The 27,140-nt window shown below is 36.7% G+C and overlaps 1 protein-coding gene across 1 annotated transcript in view; it reads right to left on the bottom strand.

Annotated features, from left to right (window-relative positions):
* ESR1 (estrogen receptor 1) overlaps positions 1-27,140 on the bottom strand; it is a 124,848-nt gene that overhangs the window by 73,796 nt on the left and 23,912 nt on the right. Inside the window, 2 exon segments of the mRNA XM_075087910.1 lie at positions 6,969-7,085; positions 20,725-20,915. Coding sequence (XP_074944011.1) covers positions 6,969-7,085; positions 20,725-20,915 — 308 coding nt within the window.

Here is a 27,140-nt window from a genome sequence, read left to right on the forward strand (position 1 = left end):
TAATCTTGAACAGGCCTGCCTCAAGTGACAGTGCTTAATAGCTTGGTTTCTGACAAGGCTATCTAGACACTCACTAGTAGAAATAAATAACAGATTTGAGTTTGGTCTGTGCACCTGGATTTAGCAATTTTTTCTGCTCCTGAGTGGTTGATGAATGCTGTATGTTTGTTTATGTGGGTGTTTTTTTAAAAAAAAATCTCATCCTTTTCCAAACTGCAGCTTTTTCTGTCCTCTATAATCAGGACTACCTTTTACTAAAAGAGAGAGAGGGAGAGAGAAGCCATACTGAGGGGATGCAGGGCCCAGGGCTTGCATTCAGATATTCTGCTTCAACTCCTGGTTCTGCCACCAGTTTGCTCAGTGATCAAGCAACACTACATTTCACAGTGCCCCAGTATTCCTATCAGCTGCAACGCAGATCGTAAAACTGGCCTTCCATGTAAAGTTTTTAAAGACCTGGTGACAAAAAAAAATGTGTTAACAAGCAGGAAAACGTAATTTGTGGTCTCTAATGACTATTCATAACTCGCAGTTTGAGAACCAATGAACCAATTACTGGTGAAGGTGCAAGACATGATTCATCCTAATACGTATTTTGGCATTCAGTCTTCGGCATTCATAGCACACATTTTAAAGAGCATCAGAGGGCATGTAGAAGAGAAGCAAGAGAAGTTCAATTAATCCATCATTTAACTGAATCCCTTTCAGTGCTGACGCTCCTGCACAAATCATCCTAAGTTATGGCAATAGCCCCATTTCTAGGCAATATTTACAGTGAAGCCATACATCTTTCAGGGGTTACAATAAAGCCTTTACAGGAATCATACACCAACCATGAGCTGGAAAAGCCAAGTAGTTTTAGGAGTATGAGTCCATTGGTATAATTCTCAAAGACAGCAAGAAATTGTAACAGCTACATTTTAGAAATTGGATAAATTAGGGTATTGAAGCTATTTGGCCTGATATATCAGGACTGATAGTGCTAGAACTGAACTGCAAATGCCTGACCAAGTGAAGAACAAGAAGCTCTAGTACTCTAGGAATTTCTCAAGCTCAGCAATGAGACGACACCATCTGATGTGACCTGCATAGGTTTGCTCAAAACCAGCGAATGCACAGTGACACCCTGAGGTACCTGTAGTATGAACAAGTGGCAGACAAAAGTGGAGCCACAACAAAGATCCTAGACTTCATTTAAAATTAATCAGCAATTTAAATGGGGACTGTCTCACTGCTGTATCCATTCCCAAGTAATATCACAACTAAATTAATGCCTAAATAGGAATTTTTAAGTACATAAAGGCCAAAAAGCAAATGTAAACAAATATACAGTTATCATTAACTTTACAATCTCAAACAAGTGTTCAAGGGTAAAACATAAAAAATTCTGCAGTATTAAAAATTCTTATATATAACTATAGCGTATAAATAAGCATAAGACACGTTATCCCTTTTCCACCTGACTGTAACAGGTCTTGAACAACCTTGTCTAAATTCAGTGTTGAACCTGCTTTGAGCAGGTGGTCTGACAAGAGACCCTCTAGCGTTCCTTCAAATGCAGATCGTTCTGTGGAGTGGGATAGGAAGATAAAGTATTTTTGGCAAAAATGTTCACAGCAATGGTCTCTCCTTCTTATACTGTGGGCAGAATGGTGCAATATTATATTTTGGGACAATTCAATGGCAACAATCCACTTTGCCTGTGTACAAAGGGGAAAAAGAAACATATCACTAAAAGGCGTGGTTTCAATTCCATCTCCTTTTCCAGGTGGCTGTTCTAAACTCATACCACTTGGCTTCAAATGCTGCATGAGTACATGTTTTCAGCCCATCAATTACATCTTAAAAATGTACATTTCCTCATACATTTATCAGGCTCCACCTACACAGTTATTTGGCTGAGTACAGAACAGTATGTCTAATAAATATCATAAAAGTTCTCCTCAGACAAACCAAAATAGTTTCACATTATTAATCAATTTTCCTTCATTCACTAATTTCTATTTTAATATCATATTTCATTAAAAAGTAATTACATCAAAAACTAGAAAGTCTGGAGCCCTTCCAGTGGTTGCATCAGACATCAATTTACCTCTGCTTTTGAGAATGATTTTAATAACTCTCTAGCCTTTTACCATGGACAAATATAGCATTCATCAAGGAAGCATAGCTGCCTCCATTTAAAGACAAAAATCAGCAAGGTTCTTCTCTGAGAGGAAGACAAATTTGCCAAATGTTTTTTTCTTTTTCCCTGTAAAACTTTGCCTGAAACTCCAGTGACATTGTCACATTGAACCAGACTGAACTCCCACGTGATTACAGATGAGTAATTATTTCAAGAGAATTTAAGGGAAAAACTGAAAGCCTCTTGTCTCTAGACTCCAATATCTAGTTAATGAACATTTCTACAGGCACCTGGCATGTGGTTAAGCACGCTGTTATGGCAAACACAGACTTTTATTCCCTGGCAGTATCGCAGTAACCTCTGAAGGGATCTCAGATACATTGTGAGGGCAACACCGAAGGATGTAGGTTTCAAATGCACTGTAATACTGTAATTTCATTGTCACAAGAAACAACACTCAAAATATGCTCTCTACAATATGAAATTTCAGGCTGTTCAAAGACAGTAAATACCCCTGCTCTTATACATTATCACCATGTGGATCTAGCACATGAGCACTCAAAACCTTCATTGATATATTTCATATGACTTGAGGTTGGGAAGGCATCAGCATTTGACAACTGACGGAACTATGTAGGTCCCAGGGTGACTAAAAATTGACTACCAGGCAGATAACTGACTTTTCATTACGGATTTAGCATTTAATGTTATGGCAAATTTTTTTGATAGCCACTGATTCCACTAGCACTCGGTTGCTCTGATCCCACAGAACACTTGATGTTAAATCTGCCTTGTCACATGTGACAGGAGGGGAAGAACATAGCATGCTATATAACTAGAAATCCCCATTCATTCAGCACACTATAAAGATACTTAATTAATAAATAACAATAAAAACAAGGTACTTTTGATTTCAAAGAATGAGGTCCTTCGAAGCCAAGTCACCAGAAAGCCATTAAAACAATGAAAAAATTGAAAACTGGATCTGTACTGGAACAGAGATCACATGGACCATACGCATGGTTGAATCTGCTGTAAAAATTTGGAAGTTCCCAAATTCATTTGGAATTGGTGAATCCATTTGGTGGTCTCATTTGGAAGCTGGGACCACCCCAATGCATGAAATATTAAGTTGGAATATACTTCTCCAAACCAGAACAGATACAATCTTCAGGAAAGCATCAGTGAATCACAGACAAAAACAAGGCTACTGTTGCCTGCTACCCAACCAAAAAAAAGAGGGAGATGACAAGGAGTTTATTCCATGTGACCTCTTTATCCTCACATACAAACAGGGGTGCATGGACTAAACAATAAACATATAATTTTAAGGTCTTTGGGGCTTATTCAGAAAGAGAGAGTGAAGCATTTGGACTAAATGTAACGGTTACAAATTCTGCCTCAGATGCTGACTGCGTGAGCAGAGGTTCTGGCAGTCTAATTGTCTCTCGAAGCAGCACAGTAACAGATGCAGAGGGAAACACTTGCAAGCATGAGAGAAAGAAAATAGCTCTTCAGTACTGAAAGAAGTTTTCAAAAGATGAAAGAACAGCAGCATTAAAAAAATGATAAAATTTCCACAGAAACTCATAAATAAGTGTTCCTACAGCACAGCTCAAGAGCCACTTGAAGCCAGCATTTTCTCTGAGTGAAGCCCTAAAAATATATTTCAGTTGTGTCTACTCTATTAAAAATAATATATATGAACTACTTTATGCTGCATTAAGTGACCTTCTATGACAAAAACCTCAGTTTATAACCTATGTTTAAAATTAACCGGACATTTAATCACAACTTTATCTATCTTCCCCCATAATTACTGAAGCTCAATAATTAATATCAGCTACTGCTCAGAAGGTAAATGATAGATAAAAGTCACAAGTTAGCTGCTTTGATAATTTATTTAAAAACCTCAGCTAATTCAGTTCAGAAGGAAAAATGAGATTACATTTAAAGAAAAGAAATATTACAGTTTTTTTCCACTATGTCTAAAAGGTATATCATAATAAGCAAACTGGAGATAGATACAGAAGTGAGATATGACACAACTGAATATTTTTCAAATGTATGATAGAATTAATGCATTTAAATAAGGCACATCCTTCAATATGAACAGAGGAGAGTATTTAAATTAAAAGATTCAATCAAGAGAACTATGAATGATTAGAGAAAAATGTAGACCTTGTGTTAACCACTGCACTACATGAATTAGTATGTTGAAAAGTGTTACTATACGAGATCTATTAAAACAGAAAAGCTTAGGAGATCTCCTCAGAGAAAACAAAATAAAAACCACCAAAAATATTTTAAAACATTTAAAAGTTAACACTTTGAAAGTTAACCAGATGGCATGCCAAGAACATTCACTTAACCTTTGTCTTCATCTGAGAGAAAAGTTACAATCATCAAGTACTACCTAAAGAAAAGGATTTCTTTCTCCCAGTTACATGGACAATACAGGATCAGTGATGACTCCAGCAGAACCTTGAATATTTTACTTCATCCTACATTAACTTCACCTTTCCTGAATACTTCATCTGCCAGCATGCCAGATTTATAACCTGCAACTGAGGGATCTTGATACATTTTTCCCGGACTTCATAAAATAAATATTCTTACACTCTTGCCTATGAACCAATGATGGATGTTAGTGCATTATTAGTGATCCTATAGGAGCAGACAATTTATCTACCTGGTCTCCTTGTTTGTAAATTGAGAGCTTAGTTTAAAAAAAAACAAACAAAACACTAAACAAACCCTAACACAACTATTTTCAAACTGCTGGCTGCAGTAATGACTATAGAAATCTTACAGCATTGTAAAAGGAAAGGATGAAATCCATAGGATTTTACTCAAGTGAGAGCCACTGTATGAAATAAAAACTCCAGAACCTCTATATTAGAAGGAAAATTTGGACAAAATTGCAGTCTTTTTCTGGACTTCTTTACTCTACAGAATGCTAGTTGAGAATTCTGTGTCATTTTTATGTGACTGAAACAACTGTGTATGGAACAGTGAAAAAACTATTACTATATGTATCTTAGAGAAGAGATATGAAAACCATCAAAATGGTACAGTGGATCATTAATTAAATACATATGACTATAAATGGATGGAAATGTGCCAAATGAAAGATGTAATATCAATATAAAACATTATATATCTTAACTATGATATGCCATATGTACAAGGGTCAAAGCTAAAGCTGCATGCCAAATTTATGTATGGGATTGTCTGATTTTAGTTTGCCTTATCTGAAACTTTAACTTCTTTGGACCATAGCAGTGATACTAATTATATACATTTTACTTTAAAGAGCTCTAGCCGTATACACCAGGGTGTTAAGTCAGAAACAAAAGAACTCTGGATACATAAACTAGACCTTTTGAAAAAAAATCAGCTACTGTCCTAAGTGTTAGAATTAAAAAGAGATTTGACACCTTCCTCCAGCTTGCATCCCAAAACAGAGATTAACACAACAGAGCCTCAGCTCTTGCCTAATCCTTGAGTTGAGAAAAATGAAGATTCAATGTCAAAGTGCAGCAACAACTGACCAGTTTTCCTTTACTCTTTCCCCTTTACTCTTTCTCCCAAGATTCACAGACTTGGCCTACCTCGACCACAGACTGGACTTATAAACAATACTTTGTTGTGGGGAGGATAAACATGACGAGCTACTCCTCCCTCTTGCCCCAGATTTTTGTGGAATAAGTAAGCATTAGGTGTGCCAGAGAAAGGGACAACCAATCTGTAATTTAACAATTAGCTCCTTTCACACATAAGACATGGGTTCTAATCTTTTCTCTTCTGAGCACTTACTAGTTTGCTAAATTTTCCTATAGAAATAGGGTTCAATAAAGCTAGGGATTAATCTTCATTAATAAAAGCAGTCTGAAATTTTTAGTAGGCTACAAGGTTTTCTTCTGCTTTAGAGCAAATATGAAACTTGACTTCCTGTTCTTAAATATTCTTAATTATTAGGAGCTTGGCTTTTTCAAAAGGATTAAAAATAGCTAACTTCTGTCTGCTTTTGCCAAACATAAGGTACTGTAACATAGAGGAGAAAGATGGGTATCATGATCAATCCAAAACTATGTTACAAAAATACTCTTCCATCTAAGAACACACCATAGCAGTTGTTCAGTATTGTACTGTATTTCTAATTTTGCCTCCAAAAGTGAAATGCTGTGTATGTAAATAAAGTAATTTAGTGGTATTTCATTTCAGCCTAAACATTCAGTGTCTGATTCTTCTTCTATGTATCATTATTACATCAGTATGTCTAAGAAAGTGGCATTTATCTCAGTTATTATAAAATGAGTGATGCTTTAATATTGGTAGGTGGAATTAATTCGCATACAAAATATGTGTACAGTACTGGAATAGAGGAGTTGACTTTCCTTTCCAGAATTCACAGAACAAGTATTATATATTCAGAAGGTTATTTTGATGAATATGGACTGATCTGAGACTACCAGTGCTTTTCACACTGAACTGCAAAATGCTATGGTCATTAAATGAAAGGTTAAGTTTCATTCATCATGATCTGGAGTATACCATGAGAGACTAAAACATAATAAATTAAAAATATTAACAGAAGAATCCTAATTCCACTGAAGGCAATGTTCCTGTTATTTTTGATGTAAATTTGGGCAAGAGTAATAACCTGGCATTTGGGACTTTTTTTTTTAATTATTTATTTAATCGCTCTTTGATTTAATATGCTTCAGCTCAAAGGAATTAGTTGCTTCCTCTTTGAGGAACCATATCAGCTGTCAAATGAAGTTACAAAACAGGAAAGCAGACACCAATGCTGAGGATTTGTTGGTTGCTGTGTACATACCGCCTTTCATCATTCCCACTTCATAGCATTTTCTTAGTCGGCAAGCCTGGCAACTCTTTCTTCTGTTCTTGTCGATGGTGCACTGGTTAGTAGCAGGACACATGTAGTCATTGTGCCCTGTAAAATCAGAGGAAAGTTAAGGACACAGTTATACACAGACATAACAAAACTTCCTATAATAAGCTCTTATTCTTCACTGAGTATTTAGTATAGCATCTAACTTCACGGGAAGAAAGTAGGGTTACTGTCATAATTTATCACGAAAGTATTGATATGGACAGTGAAACTAACATCTATTCACAACACATTTACTCACAAGTTCTTTAAAAATACAAATTAAACACACAAATTACAACTTCTGTAGAATAATTAAAATAATGACCAATTAAAGCAGTTACAAAAGAGGATAGATTAATATGAACAAGTCCCTCGACTTCCTTGCTCTTAGCCTGAGAAATACAATGCTATCTGGTCCATGTGCCTGTGTTGATGTTTAACCAATAGACTGCACAAAATGTTTAGAGGTTTATAGAATTAAAAATGCTTATGCAGAGAACATTTTTTGATATCTACCACAACCTGGGGCAGTCAGCAAACAAATAACAGCATAAAATAGAAGCAACAACCATCAATTAATTGTATCCCAGGGATAAATCGGTCTCTAATCCCAATTGCCTGTCTACTGATATATGCAAAAACATTTTGTAATGACAAATTCTTAAATTACTCTATGCTGCAACCAAGTTTGGTACTGGTACCTTTTCCTTCAGAGATCCACTTCCTCATTTATTACCCTCTACGTCTCTATTCTCATTACAAAGATTTTCAGTGTACCATAATTTGTAACTGCAAACAAGCCTCTATTCCCATTTTCTCTTAAAAAATGTGTGCTTAAACCTGCTATAAAATTATTTTCCAACCATAAACAAAGTTTAGCGAGGACAAAAAAGACTATGCAAAGTGATCTTATTGGTGCTCTGTATTCATCTAAACACAACTAAGGTACAGCACACAACGAAACAATTTTACTGCAGAACTGTTTGTTCTTTCTTTCAGGTCAAGGGATCAGACTGAGGTAGAGTAGGGTGGAGGTCTGACAGAGGCCTTGGTCTCATCAGATCATCTCTCCTTGACTAGAAATTAGAAAACAGAGTAAAATTTACTATCGGATTACACCAGGAACATCTGCTCTCTAATGCTACATAACAGGGATCCAATCAAAATAAGCAGCCAAATTGTAAACTTTTTAATATGGTGACAGCTGACTACACACAGTCTCAAGTAGACATAATTATTAATTTTTAGCTCTACTTGACAGAGCAGTAGAATATTGGAAAAAATCTGAATCCACAGGTTTTGCTCCAGGCTGAGGTAAAAATGTAGAACAGGAACACTACCTCAACCTCAGCATAAAAGACCATTTTAATTTTCAGTTCCTCTGGTGGGAAACAGACTGTTCTATATCTGATTCAAAACATTTCACATGTAAGGAAAAAAAAGTCGAGTCAGAAAGAAAAGAGCCTCGACCATACAAAAATGCAATATCTACAGGGAAAAGGAGCAAAAAGGGAAATCCATATTTTTAAGAAAATGCACACTAAACAGCAGCAAAAGATTGTAGCACCTGACCTCAATCGCCAGCCTTGCTTCATAAGCCAGGCTCTGAAATAGCATGAAAGAAAGGTGGAAAACTTTAATTACTCTTTTTAAAAACAAAGAAAGACTTTGACAGAGCATCTGATCTTCTTCCTAGTGAAGTTTAAAGGTAAAGCCACAAGAGGAACAAGTGCAGCCTCTGAATTCAGCAAACAATTCAGAACACCATTTAGCAGTCTGTAAAACAAGCAGATCACTGTTCCCACTTAGGTCAAAGCTGAACACATGCTTATCTCCTTTGTTGGACTGGCTGATGATCATAAGGTTCAACTCTCAAAAAAAAGTTACAGTATGAAAATACCAAAAATCAAGTGAGATTGATATCAGCAGGGCAGCCATCCTTTTTCACAGTGCTTACATGGGTGACAACAGTTTCTTTTGCTCTGAACCTAGATTTCCTTATGCAAACTGCAAAAGTTTTGGAATTGGCATTTGGTTTGTAGAATAGTACATAAAACAATCCTATTTTTGATAGAGCTACAGTCCCTACTGAGATTAACATGATTCATCTTATCATACTTTTACATTGAAAAGTTTTATCTTAAATATACTCTTTAAAGGTTAGCATAATTAGTCTGTTTTCATGCACATGACCTGCACCTTAGACAATCCACTCTTCTTTCAAAGTGCTTGACAGACTTCACAGAATAAAACCTATAATATATTGAATGCAAAAAAAAAAATCTGTGTGTGAGGGGCATACTTCTTCAGATTATGAGTGACATGGTACTGTCATTGTTTCGACTTCCTATTTGCTGTAAATCTAGGAAGATGATCATGTATTTAACATTTCTCATAGTTTTTTATTTAGTTTAACCAACCTGCCTTCAGGAGACTGGAAATGATGCAAGCAACCAGAAGAAAAAGTTTTATAATTAGAGTATACAGTAGAAATGTTTGTCAGATTAATCCCAGAAGAAGAAAGAAACAAAGGGACGAAGGAAGGCAGAACCTTTCCTGCTTCTCCACAACACCATCTGATTTCAAGTATTCGGTCACAGGAAGTGAGGCATTTTCCTTTGCAAGGCACAGACAGACTAGAGCAGTCTAGCTTGGGGTGGCATGGAGAGAAAAAGGTAGAAGAACACAATTAAGGAACAGGTAACACACAGAGACAAGTTTTATTATAAAGTGAAATAGTATAACTCAAAAACTCTGTGTAAAGTGAATTTTCTTGTAACAATTCTACCTTTTATTTTATCCTCATCTCTCAGCAAAGTTGATTTTCAACAACCTGACTTACTAAAAGAGATTTCTCACTAGTGGGAATCACTAACATGAAAGTGGGATACATCAGCAGGTGCTCAGCTGTCCTGCACTTCATTTGCATGGTATCCAAATGGAACACATGCTAGAAGAGAGGTTAATTAGGCCACTTGGATAGTTGGTATCACAGCAATACCAAGAGGAAGAAATGTCTTCAGTGATCACTGATACTCATAAAGGGAAGCACACGCCATTTGGTCTCTGTGATCTTATTGAGTTCTTTAAAATAATTATCACATAGCCTGCACAAAATTAAAGGCAGTGAGTTTAATAGGGTAGAGCCCCTAGTTTTAAACCCCCCATATGTATGACCTGCACTGTCATGAGCTACAAAGGAAGAGTTTAAGGGAGCTGTTGGAGGAGCTTGAGGAAGGGTGGTCTGTTTTTCTTATATCTCACACGTTGTACATTTTAAAAAGTAAAAATAACATTAAGTACTTTTATAGCACTTTATTATATGCTAAGGTCTTTGCAGAACAGGGTGCAAAGATCTGGCCCTTTTCTCAAAGCACTAATTTTAGATGTGACAATCTATATGATAACGACCAACAGTGGAGGGGGAGAGAATGAGGAAGCAAAGTGCCAACAAGAAGATAATGGCTGAAGTTAGGATGGCTTTAAGTTTATTCTAACACAGCCTGTCACAGTCAGAGCTTTTTCTTACTGCACATGCAGTCTAACTTTCTCTCATACCATGAGCCATGTGGCTAGTATTTATGTTCAGAGACTCGTTGGTGTCCATCTAAGGGTTCTCAGGATACCTCTGGTGTATGCAACAGCAGTGCATGCTTGAATTGGAGCAGGCAGATGATTTACCTGTGAGGGCATCAGTCAGCATAACACTCCACATTTCTTTAAAGTTAAGCGTTACTACATTCAGCAGAACATTTAAGCATTTGTATACTTCTAGCAAGTAGTCCCAGCACAGTATATACAGCTCAAGTACATGCTTGAGTGTGTCACTGAATTGCAGCTTTGAAAAGCTCAGTTCATTTTGACCTTGAGCAGCAAGGATGAAAATTGGGATCATATTAATATATCAATGGCAATTAACATAACACAAATATTTTTTTCTTAAATATGTAAACAGTTGCCATACTATATTCCAATAACCATCAAGATTAGCCTGAGGAAATGATTACTTTAAACAATACAAAAGTTGTAAAAAAAAATGAACTAAAGAAACCAACATGTTGGCATGCCAGCTTAAGAATGCTTAAGGACATTTCTACAAAGCTAATAAAGGAACATTTTTGTCAGGTGAATTTTGTATGACACCTAAACTGATGTAGTTGAATTGGCTCATCACACATTTTAAACAAAGCCAGTAATAATTATTATCCTTTTACTAATATGTACTTTTCCTTTAATTATGCTTTTATTTTCAGTTCTCACATCACACAAATTTCTTGAACCATTCTTTATCTATCTGCATAAGGCATCTGCCAGGTTAGCTGTTACCTGTGGAAGGACCAGATCCTTCTATGATCTTATTCTGACAGTGAAATTAGCAGAATTTCATATATGTAGGTGAAGGGAATGTTGAATGTAAAATAAGAAGTTATACCAATTTCAAGTTAAAGTGCCCCAATAAAACTGCAGTGATTGATTTTAAAACCTCACTCTAACAGGTTTCACAAAAGAGCAGAAGGTTATGTCTAATTCCTTCATAAGCTCAGACACTCAAATTCACAGCTTAATTACCCTCAGACAAGGTCTTTGCATTTGGAACTTGGTTTCTCTTAGCAACTACCCAACACTGCTGAGAAGATTAACAATTTTCTGGTTTTAAACTAACAAGACATTACTACATGTGACAGTAAGGAAAAGGACTTAGAATATTGTAAATCATACTTCCTTTGCATCCAGTAAGGAAGTCCTCCTACACATACCTCAGAAAGAAAGATCACAGACCCACTGAAGAATGAGAAAGGAGGAAAGGTTAAAATCAATATACTCTGTTATGTCCTTCAGCTGTGTCACGTAGCTCCCACACTGAGTGTTCACCTTCTAGTGGAATATTCTTGCCTTCATGTATGTATAGCACTGTTCACATGAGCATTTAATTCAAGCCAAATGATTATGATACCAACCTTTCCTTTAACCTTTTCGTGTACTACTTCAGCTAACAGGAAAAATGAACAATGACAAAGGGCATTGCATGACAATACCAAACCTGCTGCCATCTCCTGAGTTTAATATTGCATGAACATACACATTGAGAAAGCATAACATATGAAAAGTAAGCCACTATGTAACTTTATAAATATATAAATGTAAAATCATATTTTCTACCCCAGCAGATGATTTCGAAGTTTTTATTATTGGCCGTAGTCCTAAAATTCAATTGGTGTTTCATCTACTATTTCAGGATCATGATACCATGTGCAAAGTCTACTTCTACCCCAATAGCACTCCCATCTTTTTTAATTTTAGACAAGATAACAAAAAAGACACAAATCCAGACCCCAGTCTCTACAAAATCTGGCAGAGAGTGTGACATTTAGTTGTTCTTTCCCTATCTGATAAATCACAATTGTTTAAAATCCTTGGCACGTGATTAAACCAACAGCTGTGTAAAAGGAAAAACTCCCACAATGTATTACTCACAACCATCTCAGTATGATCCCTCTAGAGACAAGAAAGAGTTGTAGGCAAGCCATGGTGATCTTATTCCCATAGACTTTGAATGAAATCTCTTGTATTTTTAGCTTCCCAGTTTACTTGAGCTAAAATGGGAAGGGGTGGAATTCTACTACGGAAAACTCCTCCAACTAATAAAAGGAGGCCAAAATGTTAAAAATTAAAAATATTGCAAATTGCTCACAATTTACTTGCTTAATCCTTACTTACTTAAAATCCAGTCAGTTGTTAGCAACAAGGAAATTAATATAACTCTATTTTTATTCCAGGTATAACATCAGGTTTTGGATTATGATAGGACATATTGCATAAGTTTAGCTAGCCTTATTTTGATCTTTTGTACCTGAGTGGTTCCTGGAATCACAAAGTTTGCAAGGAGCTGTAACGCATTTGTCCTCACAGTACCATTGTAAAGGAAGTGCTGATATTTGTATTTTACTGGGGGGACAACGATGGGATTCTCAGTGTGCAGACTGTGCAGTGGTCATAAGCATTTCTAAGCACAGTGAGTTTTCTGCATTGAAGTCTGTGAATCTGAAACTGCAGTACAGTCATGTCTGGGTTTGTTAAAATTAGTATAATTTTTAACATCAGTATTTTGACAAAAAGGCCCTTTTCTGCCTATGTACTACTTTCTCATGCAAAGTAAAACCTAGCTATGCTTTTTTTCATTTACTGAGCTATATCTGTGCTCCTCGGTTTGCTCCCTTATACCCTAACATCACCCATGTCCTATAGAAGATCCATCCATTTTATAATCAGAAGGGTCAACAAAGATACTTCTGTTGATGACATACCTGTTGATGATATACCTGTCATCTGGTATATCTCTAGCCGCATTTTAGGGTGGTGAATAACTGTGTATTTACAACGAAGGAAGTCCAACTATTCCAACAATTTGTGACTAAATTAAATCAAATCTTTGAGAGAAATACATAATCTTATTCAAAGAATTCAGACAATGAGATATTTACTACATCTGTTATTAAATTAAACCAGCAGTTAATTGCCATACCAGTCCTTTTACAGTAACTCTGAGCTAGTACACATTCTTCAATAAATTTGTTAATAGTCTCTTTTGGAAATAAATTATGTCAAAGATCATTTCACACACTTCTAGTACATTTATTTTTCTAGTCGTCTTACACAGTTCTCTCTAGATTTCAACTTTTCAAAAGTGACTGCACAGGACAAGTTAACCTACAGAAAGTCTGAAAGTTCATGGGAGTGAAACTTACAGAGCCAGTTTAAATCAATAAACCCACCTGAGTTAAATGAGGTTACAAATACATATTTTCCCTTCACACTCTCTAAAACCAAGTAGAACAGTTGAGCAATTTCCTGCTGGACAAACAAAGAGGTTCTCTTGCAATTTGTAAATGTAAATGTAAAGCTCTTCCCTGCCCCCCCATGTGACTATTTTGAATTTTAAATTGAATAATGTGAGTTTCCAAATTAAATATTCATTAAATACTTGCAACACAAAATACTGTTTAAGGGGTTTTTTTTGTTCATTGATATGGCACAACAATTGTATTCCAGAGGAAGTAAAACACAATTAATAATAAAGCTAATAATACAGTATACATTAAGTACAGCTTCTAAGGGCTAGGAGTTTTGTCTAGAAATGGGAAAAGCTTTGGACTTGGCAGAGGAAGAACTAGTGACCATTTTATAAGATCACAACAATCAGTGAGTGTTCTCTACTTTCTGGTAAGGAGTGTTACCCAGCTTCAGAAAGGCTTTCACATTGTTTGTGGTGACATTTCATTTGTCAGCTAGGAGAATATAGTTTAGATTATTTCAGAAATCCAGTCTCAGGGAAGAACTATCAGTGCTCACTGTTACAATGGAAGCCGATATTGAATGAGGCTCCACAGTGTCTGTCCTGGATCCAGTTCTACACAGTATTTTCCTCACTGATGGGTAATGGACTGGAGTATTTTTATTAAATGTTATTCATTTGTAGATGATACTTATATGTGTTAGAAGAACAGAGAAAAGACCAGACTACTCTGCTAGTCAGACAGAAATAAACCTGAAACAAATGGCAGGAGTCTACAGGAAAAGAGTTCTAAATTATCTTGGCCAACTGGAGATAGCACATGGGAAACAACAGTGCAAAAGTAAGGAGTAATACAAATCACTATATTCAAATAGGAATAATCAGATGCACAGATCAAGATGGGAAAGAAGCAGTTTCTTCTCTAGAAGAGTATTCTTGAGATTGTTCTGCAGCACACACTGATTATGAGCGAACAGTGTCATGTTTTTGTAAATAAGGCAAACATTATAGTATGATGGATTTAGACAAATACCACCAGCTGGGCTTGTAAGGTAATCCTGTTGCTCTGTTCAGTACTCATAAAGCCTCATATAGAAGGAAATCATTCTTCAAGCATAAAAGAAAACAGGACAAAGTGGAGAATTTCCAAAGTAGACCAAGTAGAAGATTAGAAGTTTAGAAAACAACACCTGTGACAAAAGTTTGAATAAACTGTGTTTCTTCAGGTTAGGTAAAACAGAATATTTTTTTTTTTAAGTGTGATTGCAATCTTCCATGCCTTAAAGGCTGTTGCAGGAGGAAAGAGAATTTCTTTTCCGTGGCATTATAGACAGGAAAATAAGTGATAAGCTTAACCTGCAGGAAGATTCAAATTTCATAGTAGCCTTCAAAGATAAGGAGAATAAAACTAGGCTGCAAGTTTTTAAGAAATAGCTCGATAAACATATGTAAGGAATTGGCAACAGTTGATCCTATCACAGGACAGAAAAATGAACTAGGACTCAAGGCCCACTGCAGCCCTATGATTTGCTTAGGCCACGAAAAATAAGGAAGTAACTTGGATGAAAACATCTTAAGTCACTGCCACATCCATGCTGAATGCAGCATTTAAAACTTGCTGGAAAAGTACCATGTTCAAAATTGCCTTACTAGGAAAAAAGAGGTATTGACTCTTGCCTTTCAATAACACCCAAGATCACTGTCAATTAGACTGCTGATATTAAAAACGTACATTGTGCTTAACTTAAGGGACTCTATAGAAAAACAACAAAAACAACAGAAATAATTTTGAAAGAAGTTTCAGAAGAACCTGGCTGACCACCGGGTGTTAGAACAGTCCCAGTGATAGCTAAACTTTGGTGGACTTTCCAAACACACATTTTCTAGCCTTCAAACTTCCAACAGTCACCTACCTCTCAAAAAGGAACCATGTGTTTTCCACCCTGAGACTAGACACCAGTCTGCAGCCCCCTGTTTATTGGCTGTGATTACCTCTGCTAGTCTCACTTAGATTCATGTTTTTGTTGTAGTTTTGCTCTTTCTGCTGACAACTCATAGACTCAGTGCACAAGCAGTTTTTTAGGGAGTTTGTCTTCTTGGCTGCAGGATCTGTGCAGCATTTGCAGCTGTTATCAAACAAAATACCATGAAAAGAGAAGACAATAATGGAAATCCAAAGGGAAGATCTCAGAAACCTCCCAAACTGATAATATTGCAATTGCTGCACTGCAGCATTACCTAAACACCCACTTATTAGGCAGGTTTTACCAGTGAAATTCTCTCCAACTTAGACAAAAATATGTATATATTACCACCACTCCTAGCATTACAGTTTGAACTACATACTTTCAACAAAGTACAACACTATCACTGTGAAGTTAAAACAATTGATAACACTCAGAGCCTACTGCCAAAACTCTCCTACTTGATGGTCAGAAGGCATAACTGTTAAATAAAATCCACGTTCAAGCCACACAACTAAAATACTTCCCAGCTTCAAGAATTCCTGCATTTTGGAGTCCACTATATCTCTGTGATCAAGACATTAATGGCAGACCTCTCAAATCCCTCAGCACAGCTATTCTCAGAAGCCAACCTGTTCTTGCTGGACTGGTACTGCCTCCCATCATGCAGTAATTCTTAACTGAATATTTGTGAAATATCCCAGATTTTTGTCTGAGTATACAGCTGTGAGAAAAGGCAGAGAAGGTGCACCTGAAATACGTCAGACAGGGATATGAAGGAGGCAGGGAAGCAGAAATGTGTATTTCTAAAATATTTCAGTAATTCTAAGATCAAGATACCCTCCAGTGTAAGGAGTTACCTCTCATTTGTTCTGAAACCCCTGTGCTCCCACTGGGGCTTCTCAGCCCCACATATGTAGGCATTTGTTGGATGCTTGTCAGAGACGGTACGAGTAATGCCTTCTTGTCCCATACCCTTTGTTGACTATCCAAAAAACAAGAGAATTAGAAGGAGGGGAAAAGAATGTGTGAGTCACAAGGGGATTTTTAATTTGTAAATGGCATTTGTAAAGCTGGTGTTGAAATACTTCATCCAATCTGACATCCAAATTTTAAAGAGACTGTTATGGGCAAGGGAGGATCAGAAAAGTTGCAAAGACAGAGGACACAGAAGATAGCAAGATATACAGCAGGAGACTGAAACATTTTATTTCACTTAAGATATCAAGGTGATTTGATTGTAACAACTTAAGTTATAAGAACTTCCCACAGCAGAGAGATACTATATACTAAGTCTTGTTCATGGATGTGATGTAAACACTGAAGTAATTCAGATTACAAAGGTAATTTTTTAGCAGATGGGAGGACAAATTATTAGAATAAGCAATCACTGTAAGAAAGTTCCTCAGCCCACAGACCAGGCTGGGCATCTTCTAAAAGATCTGTCTCCATCAAGTTACCAGGCTCTGTACATGGATAGCATATAAAGTTTATACTGAGAAAAGACCAGACTTAATGATCTAATGGCCCTTCTTGGTCATAAAATCCATAAATATTTTAACACAGAAGTAGTCTGCTGTGATGTGACTGCTTGTTATGCTTCTGGATTTAAGTCAGTTGACCAAGTACATTCCTGAAGGCTACATATTCTGGGCGAAGAATAAAGCACTCTTCTATCACCAAGCAACACAGTGTTCTTGGTGTCGTATGATTTTTCTCTCCAGTGAAACATTATACATTAATATCAGTCTGCACAGAGTTTTCTCAAAACAAGGTCCCAAATCGCTTTTGGGACATAAACTAACAAAATAAACTGACATGGGCAGTTTCAGGAGGCAGCTGAGATTTTCAGCCAACCATTTGTTGTTTAAATAAAAATGAGCAGTTGCACATATTGAGAGACAGTTACTAACTCAGGTTGCCTTTCAAGCTTTAACTTTTGACAGCAAAGAAAAACTACTTAGCATTTAAAATTTCCAGAACCATTCCAGCTCACCCAGGTAAAAATGAAGTTATCCATCTCCACCTCCGGTAAGGTGCAATGCAGACGTGAGTTTTCACAAAATTTAAGTATATACTTATGCAAGTAAGCATAGATACTTCAAATATCACTGAGAATAACAGATATACAGCAAGGAAATGGATTGCCCATACAGCTTCTTCATTATGTCCATACTTACTTTTTCCTGTGGTTCTATTAAGAACCGCATAGAATGTTTGAGTACTGTCTATTAAGAACATTAAACTTCACAATAGCAATTTGTCTATGAATTCTCTGATGAGAAATATAAAAATGACCAATTATTTCTGCATCAATATGTGTATTGAGAAATACAGGACAGCAAAGCACAGAAGCAGTGTGGTTATCTTGCATTTAAAGACACGCTAAATACAGCAACAAAAATCTTTGCTGAAAGCATTCTGTGTTACTTCTGTTTATACAAACAAGTCCTGCAGACCTCAATACGGTGTAATCATGATTTCCAGGAAATTTTTATCCATTTTTTAGGAATGTATATCATACATACAATGCAGATATAATAATATTTAGTCCGCATATTCTTCTACACATACACCTACACATTAGTAATATTTGTTCCTAGATATTTAATCAAAACATATTTAAAATTATCACCATCTGCATGGTAAATGGCATGTTTTCTCCTGTATTCTTAATCTAAAAATTAGTGTTGTTTTCATAAACTGGACACATGTCCGATGAGGACTTGTGATTGTTGAGGTAGAGATCTCTTTCAGATCCAGTAGGAAATACAAAAAATCCCTTAGTTCATCAAGACTGGGTACCTATGACTTCAAAAGTCCTTTAGAGGACTTTTCATGCTGTCTGTGATCAAGTGATCACACTTCTCTCATAAGTACTCATATTCTTGAATTACTTTCTTGGTATTAGTGGATGCCATTTTTTATGATAGCTGTTAACAACAAACGAGGTGGATCGACTGGAGAAAGTATAGAGGAGTTTAACAAATGGGATCAGAAGCCTAGAAAGCATGTTCTACTGAAAGAAGTGGGTTTGTTTAGTCTAAATAAGAGAAGACTGAGGAAAGATATGATAACAGACTTCAACTATGCAAAAGGTTGTTGTAATAAGCCTTCTTCGTGCCCACAAGGGATAGGACAAGAAGCAATGGGCTTAAATTAGAGCAAACATGATTTAAAGATCAAGAAAAGCATTTTACAGGACATTGGAAACTTAAGCTTTAAATTTTGAAAGCTTACCTACTTAAAAATTATGTTAAGTATATAAATGTAGCAAGAACTAAATTTACTAATTAGCATGTACTGTAGCACAAATAGATAAAAGATCCATTGTGGAGGACCACAGCATTTGTCCACATAGAGACTAGGGCAAAGACTCCCAAGTGCTGACATAGAACCATGGAACTCTATAAAAGAGTCAGATGCATTTCTTCTTCCATAATGGTCAAGAGTTAGTTGATAACTAACTCTTACTTTTGCTTAAGAATATTTCAATTTTCACTTTGTTGCTGACTTCAAGTGCAAGGACAAAATTTCAAAATTCTAAGAATAATTCTGATTTGGTCACAGGAACTCAAAATGAAAAATAACAACAAATGCTCAGTAAGGGAGCTGTTCTCCCTACATCTCAAGTATAAGTAAATCATTCTGATGTTAAAAGAAAAGCATTTTACTCTTTCTGCCTCCAGTGTTGCTTATTATTGACCTCTGGCTGTAACCACTCTTTTCTAAAAAGCGTTAAGATGAGTTTGGGAAAGCAGAAATACAAGTAACTATTCACTAATCACTGACATTCAAATCATTTAATCAATGCCTACCCCGCAGCTAATCTTCCACTTTTTTTCCTTTAGGCCGGGAAAATTCTGAGTTGAATGCTGGAAGTCTTATTTAACTCACCTCAGTGAGTTACCATGACTACCATGCAACAAAACAGGCAATAATCTCACCTTGTGATATCAGGTAAAAACTGTTCCTCACTATGCTTACTTCAAAAAAGGCCGGACAGGAATGTTTTTGTCTATATATCACCCAGAGATTTAAAAAACTATAGAAACAGAACTAAAGGATAGCTTTTTACTATTTTTCTCTTTGGAAAGGAAGAAATCTGTTTTAATTTCTTTTCCAAAATAAGACTTAAGTACTGAACAATACCTGGATTTTCAGTAGAATCATGCTTACTTCTTACTCAGTTTAGGAGATGATGAACAAAGCAAAAAAGTATCCAATCCACAGTGTGGCAGGTATTTAAATCAAGAATTATCTCAGTCACAGTAATTAACACTGTTTCTGCTGGATGCCCTTTACTCCACTGGACACCTTGCACAGTATACCTTTAGCCATGACAAGACTGAACTAAACCATTCTGTGTATAGCTCAAAGCCCTGCTTTGCTGACAGATACAAATGCAATTTCATCAAGAAAACATCCATTTTCAATATTGGTTCTCAAAAGACATCTCACATCTTCAAGGAGTTGAGATTTGGATTAAAACATCTTGCTAATAGAGCACTAAATTAAGATAAATAAATAAATGGACATGTATTAATCTTCATCTGACAGGAAAGTCTCAAAAAAAAGTTGGTTTTGGTAAGAACTTTATCACAGAAAAGAGATATACATTGCCTGAAAGAGTGGTCATCTTGATCCAATACAGATTTTTAAATCAGATTTCTCACTGTGTCCGTGGTCAGACATACCTAAACCAAGGAGAATATAGGGAAGCTTTTCTTTCCCTCATTAATCTTGGACTAAATAACAACATATTATATACCTGCTAGAAGCATTCACCAAATCCAGAGCTAAAAATATATGGGAGAGCACAGCAGCTGCTAATGAAAACCCAGTAAATGTCATTGTCATGGGCTCAGGCTGCAATCTCAAGCAGCTTCACAGTTTCCTCAAGGGTAAAGAGTAAAGGTGATTTACTTGAATGGTTTATTACCTTGAATACTCCTTTTGAAAAAAGCTTTGCAGCCCTCACAAGACCAGACCCCATAATGGTAGCCTGAAGCATAGTCGTTGCAGACAGCACAGTACCGGGTCTCCTTGGTGGACTCCATGGACAAGCTCCCTTTCTCACTGGTAGTGGACATCCTCTCCCGGATGCTGTGGCGCCTGTTATCAGTGCTTGGCCTGTTAATAGCAAAAAACAAGCATAATTCTTTCAGCAACGTTAAGTCTCATCCACTCCTGCAGATTGTAAGAAGAGCAGGTCTAGTTTTGAAACAAGAGGTGGACAAAAAAATAACCTTTTATCATCCTCTGCCCAGTCCTAGTTAAAAAGGTTGTAGAAACAGTAAGATACAGGGTGACTTCTCACAAATCAATCTGATGTTATTAGGCATTGTACCTCAAAAAATTAAGAAGCTATTTGACAAATTAATCAATTTTTCTCAAGACATTACAACGGCATACAAAAAAATCAACATTTTTTGTGTGCACCTGATTCTGCCTAAAGGGTTCGACAAGTCTGCAGTACCAGTAGGTAGTTTGAAAATCTGAGCAAAAATCACTTAATGTTTGCACCTGAATTTGCTAGTCACTTAAGTTATTAACCAGATTATTTTCAAGTACTACTACCTAGAGATACAAATTTCCCTTATATTGCCAAAGACATAATATCACATAAAACAGTCCCTATTCTCACTATGATACCACTTTCACAAAAATTAAGTGGTTTTAGCACAACCATAAAAGTCAGAAAGTATTAAGAATTGTTGCCGAATAATTTTTGCGCTAGTAATGTGGATGTTACTAGACATGTACTACACATACTAGACATGCACACAACCCGTGCGTGCTGCTGAATGAAAATTGAACAAGTCTATAATGTAAATGGTGATGAATTCACATCTAGTGAATCCGGTAAGGGATTAATAAGGGTAACTGCTGCAGGCATAGTAAACAATATTCAAAAAGATGAGTGGATGTGAAATTACCAAGGGAACCAGCAATGACCTCTGGGATTGCTCCTGAAAGGCAAACGGCTCTTGCAAAATATGCTTTCCAGTAAGAGTCTGCACTACAAATTGTCCAGGAGAGAAACACAATTGGGTGTGACAGCATTAGACAAGTTAAAGCATGAAGAACCCTACTGTTTACAGTAATTATCCACTTACCATGCATGTTTTAATTGCTGGTTAGTAAACAGGTCTTATTTACCAGAGTCACAACATTTTCTGAAACAAACATATCCTGGGTTTGAGCCTAGGAGACTGGGGGCTCTCTCTGTCAGATTTCTTCCTACATACCTAATTTTGCCTTATTCCCTTCTTCAGCACAGCAAAACTTCCTTTGTTTTGATGAACCAAGGCATTTGGCACCAGCAGCACCTTCCTGTTTCAAACCAATACTCCCCAGCAGCTTTCTGATTACTCTACATATCCTCAACTATCTTTTTTCATCTAGCCAAAGTTCCCTGACATCTCCTGCTGCAGTCCATCTCGACACCCAAAATATTTCTACCAGCCAAAGCCACTTGGACACTCTCACATGTGCTTCCAACCATCCCCTTGAGACTTTTTTATATATAATTTCTGTCCCCAAATATGATATATTTTCATTGAAGAGCTTTGAATGAATAGCAGCTATTAGAGAAATAGGAGGCTTCACCATGTTAGATAGCAGAAACTGCTACTGGCCTCATTCAGGATAACTGCATATTTTAAACCTGAATTTCTTTGCCAAGCCTTATATACCAGCTAATTTTGAACACTTATTTAAATACTTTTTGTATCCTTGGGACTTGTGCAGGACAGAAGATACTGAAAATGGTGAAGTGCTGACATGGCACAACTCTGGCTTTTTAGTGAGTCAGGGAAACTGGAGAACATTACAGTTCTGACAACATGAGTTTAACAAAGTAGGCAGAGAAATAAAAACTCTTGCATCTTTCAGATGTTAAAACATGAAAAAGTGAAACCAGTATCATTAAAAAAATTGTTATGGGTACAACACATACAAGGTTCATGTAACTACCTTTTCCAACCACCAAATCTAGGTAGTTTTTTTATTTCTCTCCAGGTCCTGAATCTTCCTTTGAATTTGCTTTATCTCAGTGCCTCATTTGATTCACTACTACTTTTTTTTCTACCAAGCACTGATCAAAGCTGTTGTTTCTTAACCTCTCCACTCTGTTCTCTCTTGCCTGCAGCTAGATCACCTAAACCATCCTCTCAGTATAACTTCAAATTAAACACAACATGATTTTTTAAAAATATACTTTTAGGTGCATATAGCTACAAAAATGTTTCAAATATTTAAAGTAAATCAGCAAGCAAATAACTGTCCATTTAATTTTAACAGCAATACACTAATCTGTTAGGTGTACACGACCACCTGATAGATATTAATAATTTTGGAATTTTTTTTCCAAAACTGCTACAAATATGCATGTTCACAATGTTCACAAAAATATTTTCGTATCAATAAGAAACAAAAAAAAGTCACAGTTTATAAAATGTTACCTTTTAGAAAAGGCACACTAAAAACAGTAAAAGGAGGAAAATGTCAGGTTCCATAACAATTACATATTTTTGTAGGTGTCTAGTGATTTTCCAACACCACACACAGACACACAAACTTACTAAAACAATCCTACTTTCCTAGCTGGATACAAAAGAAAACACTTCCACTAACAGGTTAAACCAAAATAGAGTAAAGAAATACCAACAAGTATCAGTCATCATTCAGTCCAGATAATTTAAATTTTCATCTTTTCAGAATACTTATCTTCACTCAGATCAAGACTAGGCTCACAAATACATTTTTATGAAAATTATATTTAAGAATAATAAAAATTTACTGAAAAATAGCCTAAGACGATGCAAAAAAAGCTTTTTCTATCTAGAAAAGATAAGAAATTTTGTGAAAAATGTATGCCCCAAAGAAGAAAATATGCGCAAACAGTAACAAGGAAGATGTCGTAAAGACAGACGTATCTTATCATGCTGCTTGCAGAGAGCCTGTCCCACACGTCCTGTCCATCCTCAGTCTCTGAACAAGGGCCACTTTTTCAGACAGGGGCTGCAGGCAGAAGCAATGAGACAGCTTGCTCCCTGTTAGCACACACAGGGTCCGTGGCACAAGGGATCACAGACAGGCCGGGGAGTAATGCCACCACTCACACATGCCCATAATGACCCTGCATTTCATATTTGACTTAGACCTCCAGTGTCTTCCTGCACACAAACTTGTTATATTGAACAAGCACTATAAATCTGTTAATGCAGACCTTCACAGAGCAAAAAGAATCCAGACACGGCCTTCCTGGCTTCCCACCTCCGTCCCCCTCGCAAAATCGGTGCCACTCAAGCACCACTTTGAGCAAGGTTTTGCAAGCTGGCCTTGCAGAGTCATCACATGCAGGCACTTGTGAGTCACAGTGGGAAGCACACTAAAATATCCCTAGGCCCATTCTCCTCAGAAACAACATCCTGCCACCCCTTTCCATTTACCAATGGAAATGAAAGCTGGTAATAGACTAACTTTGGATTATCACAACTCTAGCACTTATTAGAGAAATACTTTTGGGAAAAAAGTATCCCAATAACAAAGAGCTTGCTAAATCAAAATAAATTCTCAAATTTCATCCAGAAATCAGCTGCTAGTTAGTACACATCACAGACCACTGATGCTGTGTCCTGACGAAAAATAACAATCTGCTCTTCATCCAGTTTTCAGTTAGGTTTCAAGGGTTAGCCTTCTGGAGAACATAGTGCAATAACCTAACCCAACTTTAATAACTTTGGCAAGATCGTCATTCCCAAAATACAATAGAAGAACCTTTTCAACAGTTTCCTTTGTAATCTATGCAAACAATAACCAAAAAAAAAAAAAAAAGACCAACAGTTCTTGTCAACTATGTTTACCAAAGAGAAACACAAATCAAAATGAAAGAAAACCCCAGACATAGCCTTCCCTCCAAGGCCCCCACCAAAACAAAACAGATTTGAAAGCAAAAAAACCTCATGATTTCCAAATGTAATAACAGAGCAGACATAAAATTGAAAGTGTTTTGGAACCTACAGAGCAGGAAAAACTTGTCTTCCAGACTCGCTTTCAGGTTTTTCCACCTATGTGGCACTGAGTCTGTCCTTCAATAAACATGTTAGCAAACAAGACATCTCTGCTTTCAACATTCACTCATCACCTGCAACTCTGAATCAGCAAAGAGATCATTAACGCCGTGTTGACTCTAAGGTAAAAAGAATGTGTATATGAGGGAATCACAGTTTTGTAATGTAAACTCAGTGTATTACATCATGGTAATGTATGGCAGGCAGGAAGAATTTAGGATAACCCACAGTACAGTGAGGTATGGCCCAATTTATTTGCAACCCTAACTTTATCTGAAATAAAGAGATTAAGGGAAAAGTTATTTAAGCAATTAAAGGAAACGCCTTGAGAAATTCTAGTTTTATGAATCTACTTTCATACAAGAAACTTTAATGTGCAGTTGCCAAATCTTTCTTACCAGAATGGATGGAAGTTCCCAGTGTAAAAACCTCAAAACCAATGGCCATTTCAAATGCAGTCAAGGTCTAGCAGAAATGCTTTTCCACACATTGGACTTATTATAACACCATTCTACAATTCCATATTAAATTAATTAACTTGCTGTTAGATTGAAATTTCCATGTGGGGCAAAATATTTATGAAAGATTATTTGAACAGAATGAAGTGCTTGAAAAAACTTGAAAGACATCTTGAGGAGAAGTACTGCAATAGGAATGACAAAGTATACAAATAAATAGAAAATTGCCAAGTACATTAAGTACCTCAAAACTGTACTCTGAGAAAGCAGATCCAATGAATCTGAAAAAAAACCCTGTATGCCATCCAAATGAAAATGTTGTCTTAAAACAAATATCCCAAAATGCCTAGGGTTGTAATTAAGGTAAATACAGTTGACAACGGAAAGAGAGTCTTACATGGAGTTGTATATCAAACTGACAGAATCACAGCATATTTTAGGCTAGGTGGGACCTCAGGAGGCTCAGAACAAGATGGGCTATAGCAATGAGGGTGGGGTCCAGCAACGGGACCAGAAGGCATCATCACTCCTTGGCTGGTCCTCTGCCAGTGATGAAGATCAGCTGGGGCTCACCCTGGGGCCCAGTTGTGAGTGATTCCCAATCCAAGACTCTGAGCACATTTCACTCACACAGCTAAGCTGTCTTCCTCCCTAAAACAGGATGGTTTTGTCTATGCTACCAAGGGAGAAGGACCCTTGCAGAGCTCCTGCCTGAACCATGCCCTGGGAGAGGATTACTCAGCCAGGCCAAACTGTGCATGGGAGTGTGAAGCTATTAAGCAGTGAGAGGCTTCGTGCTGGTGTTTGCACCCATGCCCTGGCCTTGTTCAGGTAACTAATATACACGCAGGCCTTTCTTGCCCCACTATCCTCAGTTTATTCCCTAATCGTCAGCAAGTTAATGTCTCTGGCTGCAGCATCAAAAATCAAAGTAATAAACATTTCCCTTAGACAATGATGATGCCCCTTCCAGCTTAGTGCCTACCTCATTAAATGTGACATTTAAGTTCATCTGCAGCTTCTATACAGGATAAACATAGCTGTGAAAGTTTGACACCGCTGGGTGAAAATAAGCTGTAGGATGAGAACGAGCTGCCTGTAATTCAGACCTCTATATGGGCCGCATGGCCAGACCTTTCTCTTCCCTCTCCCACAGCCTGGCACAGCTTCCTGTGCATCCACAAGTCTTTCTACCAGGGGAAATACAGACTGCAACCAGGAAGGCCACCAGAGCAGAGATGCACGGCAGCTCCGTTGCCACCTGTGACAACAGTTCAGGAGGAGAACTTTGTGCTGGAGAAATGCTCCTCTGGTCACTTCATCTCATTTGTTTCATGGATTTGGTTCATATCTCCTCCTTCAGGGTGAGAACAGGGACACCTAAACAGGACTATATGTGTAGAAGACCCTAAGATAGTGTAGTGAATGCATGAAGTGAAGAAACAATTGTCATAAAGGAATGAGAAGAGACAATAAGAAGAATTACTTTTAAAATAACATAAGATATATGTGAAAGCCAACTAAGAAAAAAAATGGCGAGGAAACCAACTGAAAACAGGACAGGCCTCAGAGCAGGAAAAAGAAAAAAAACTGACAGGAGAGAAATTTAAGAAAAAAATGGAAAGAATGAAGTTATATGAAAGTTGAATAACAAAATAATATTAAAATATTGACAGTATTTCACAATGTATCAGAAAATTATTTTATAGTCAGAAGACACTGAAATGTTTTCTTTAGAACTAGAATAAAATACAATTTATATTTGGTAACTAAAGTACAATTACTTAGGAAAAATAACTCAGTATTGACCAAGAAATGGTAGG

This window comes from Phalacrocorax aristotelis, chromosome 3 (genome assembly GCF_949628215.1).
Source record: "Phalacrocorax aristotelis chromosome 3, bGulAri2.1, whole genome shotgun sequence".
In the NCBI taxonomy this organism is placed as follows: Eukaryota; Metazoa; Chordata; class Aves; order Suliformes; family Phalacrocoracidae; genus Phalacrocorax; species Phalacrocorax aristotelis.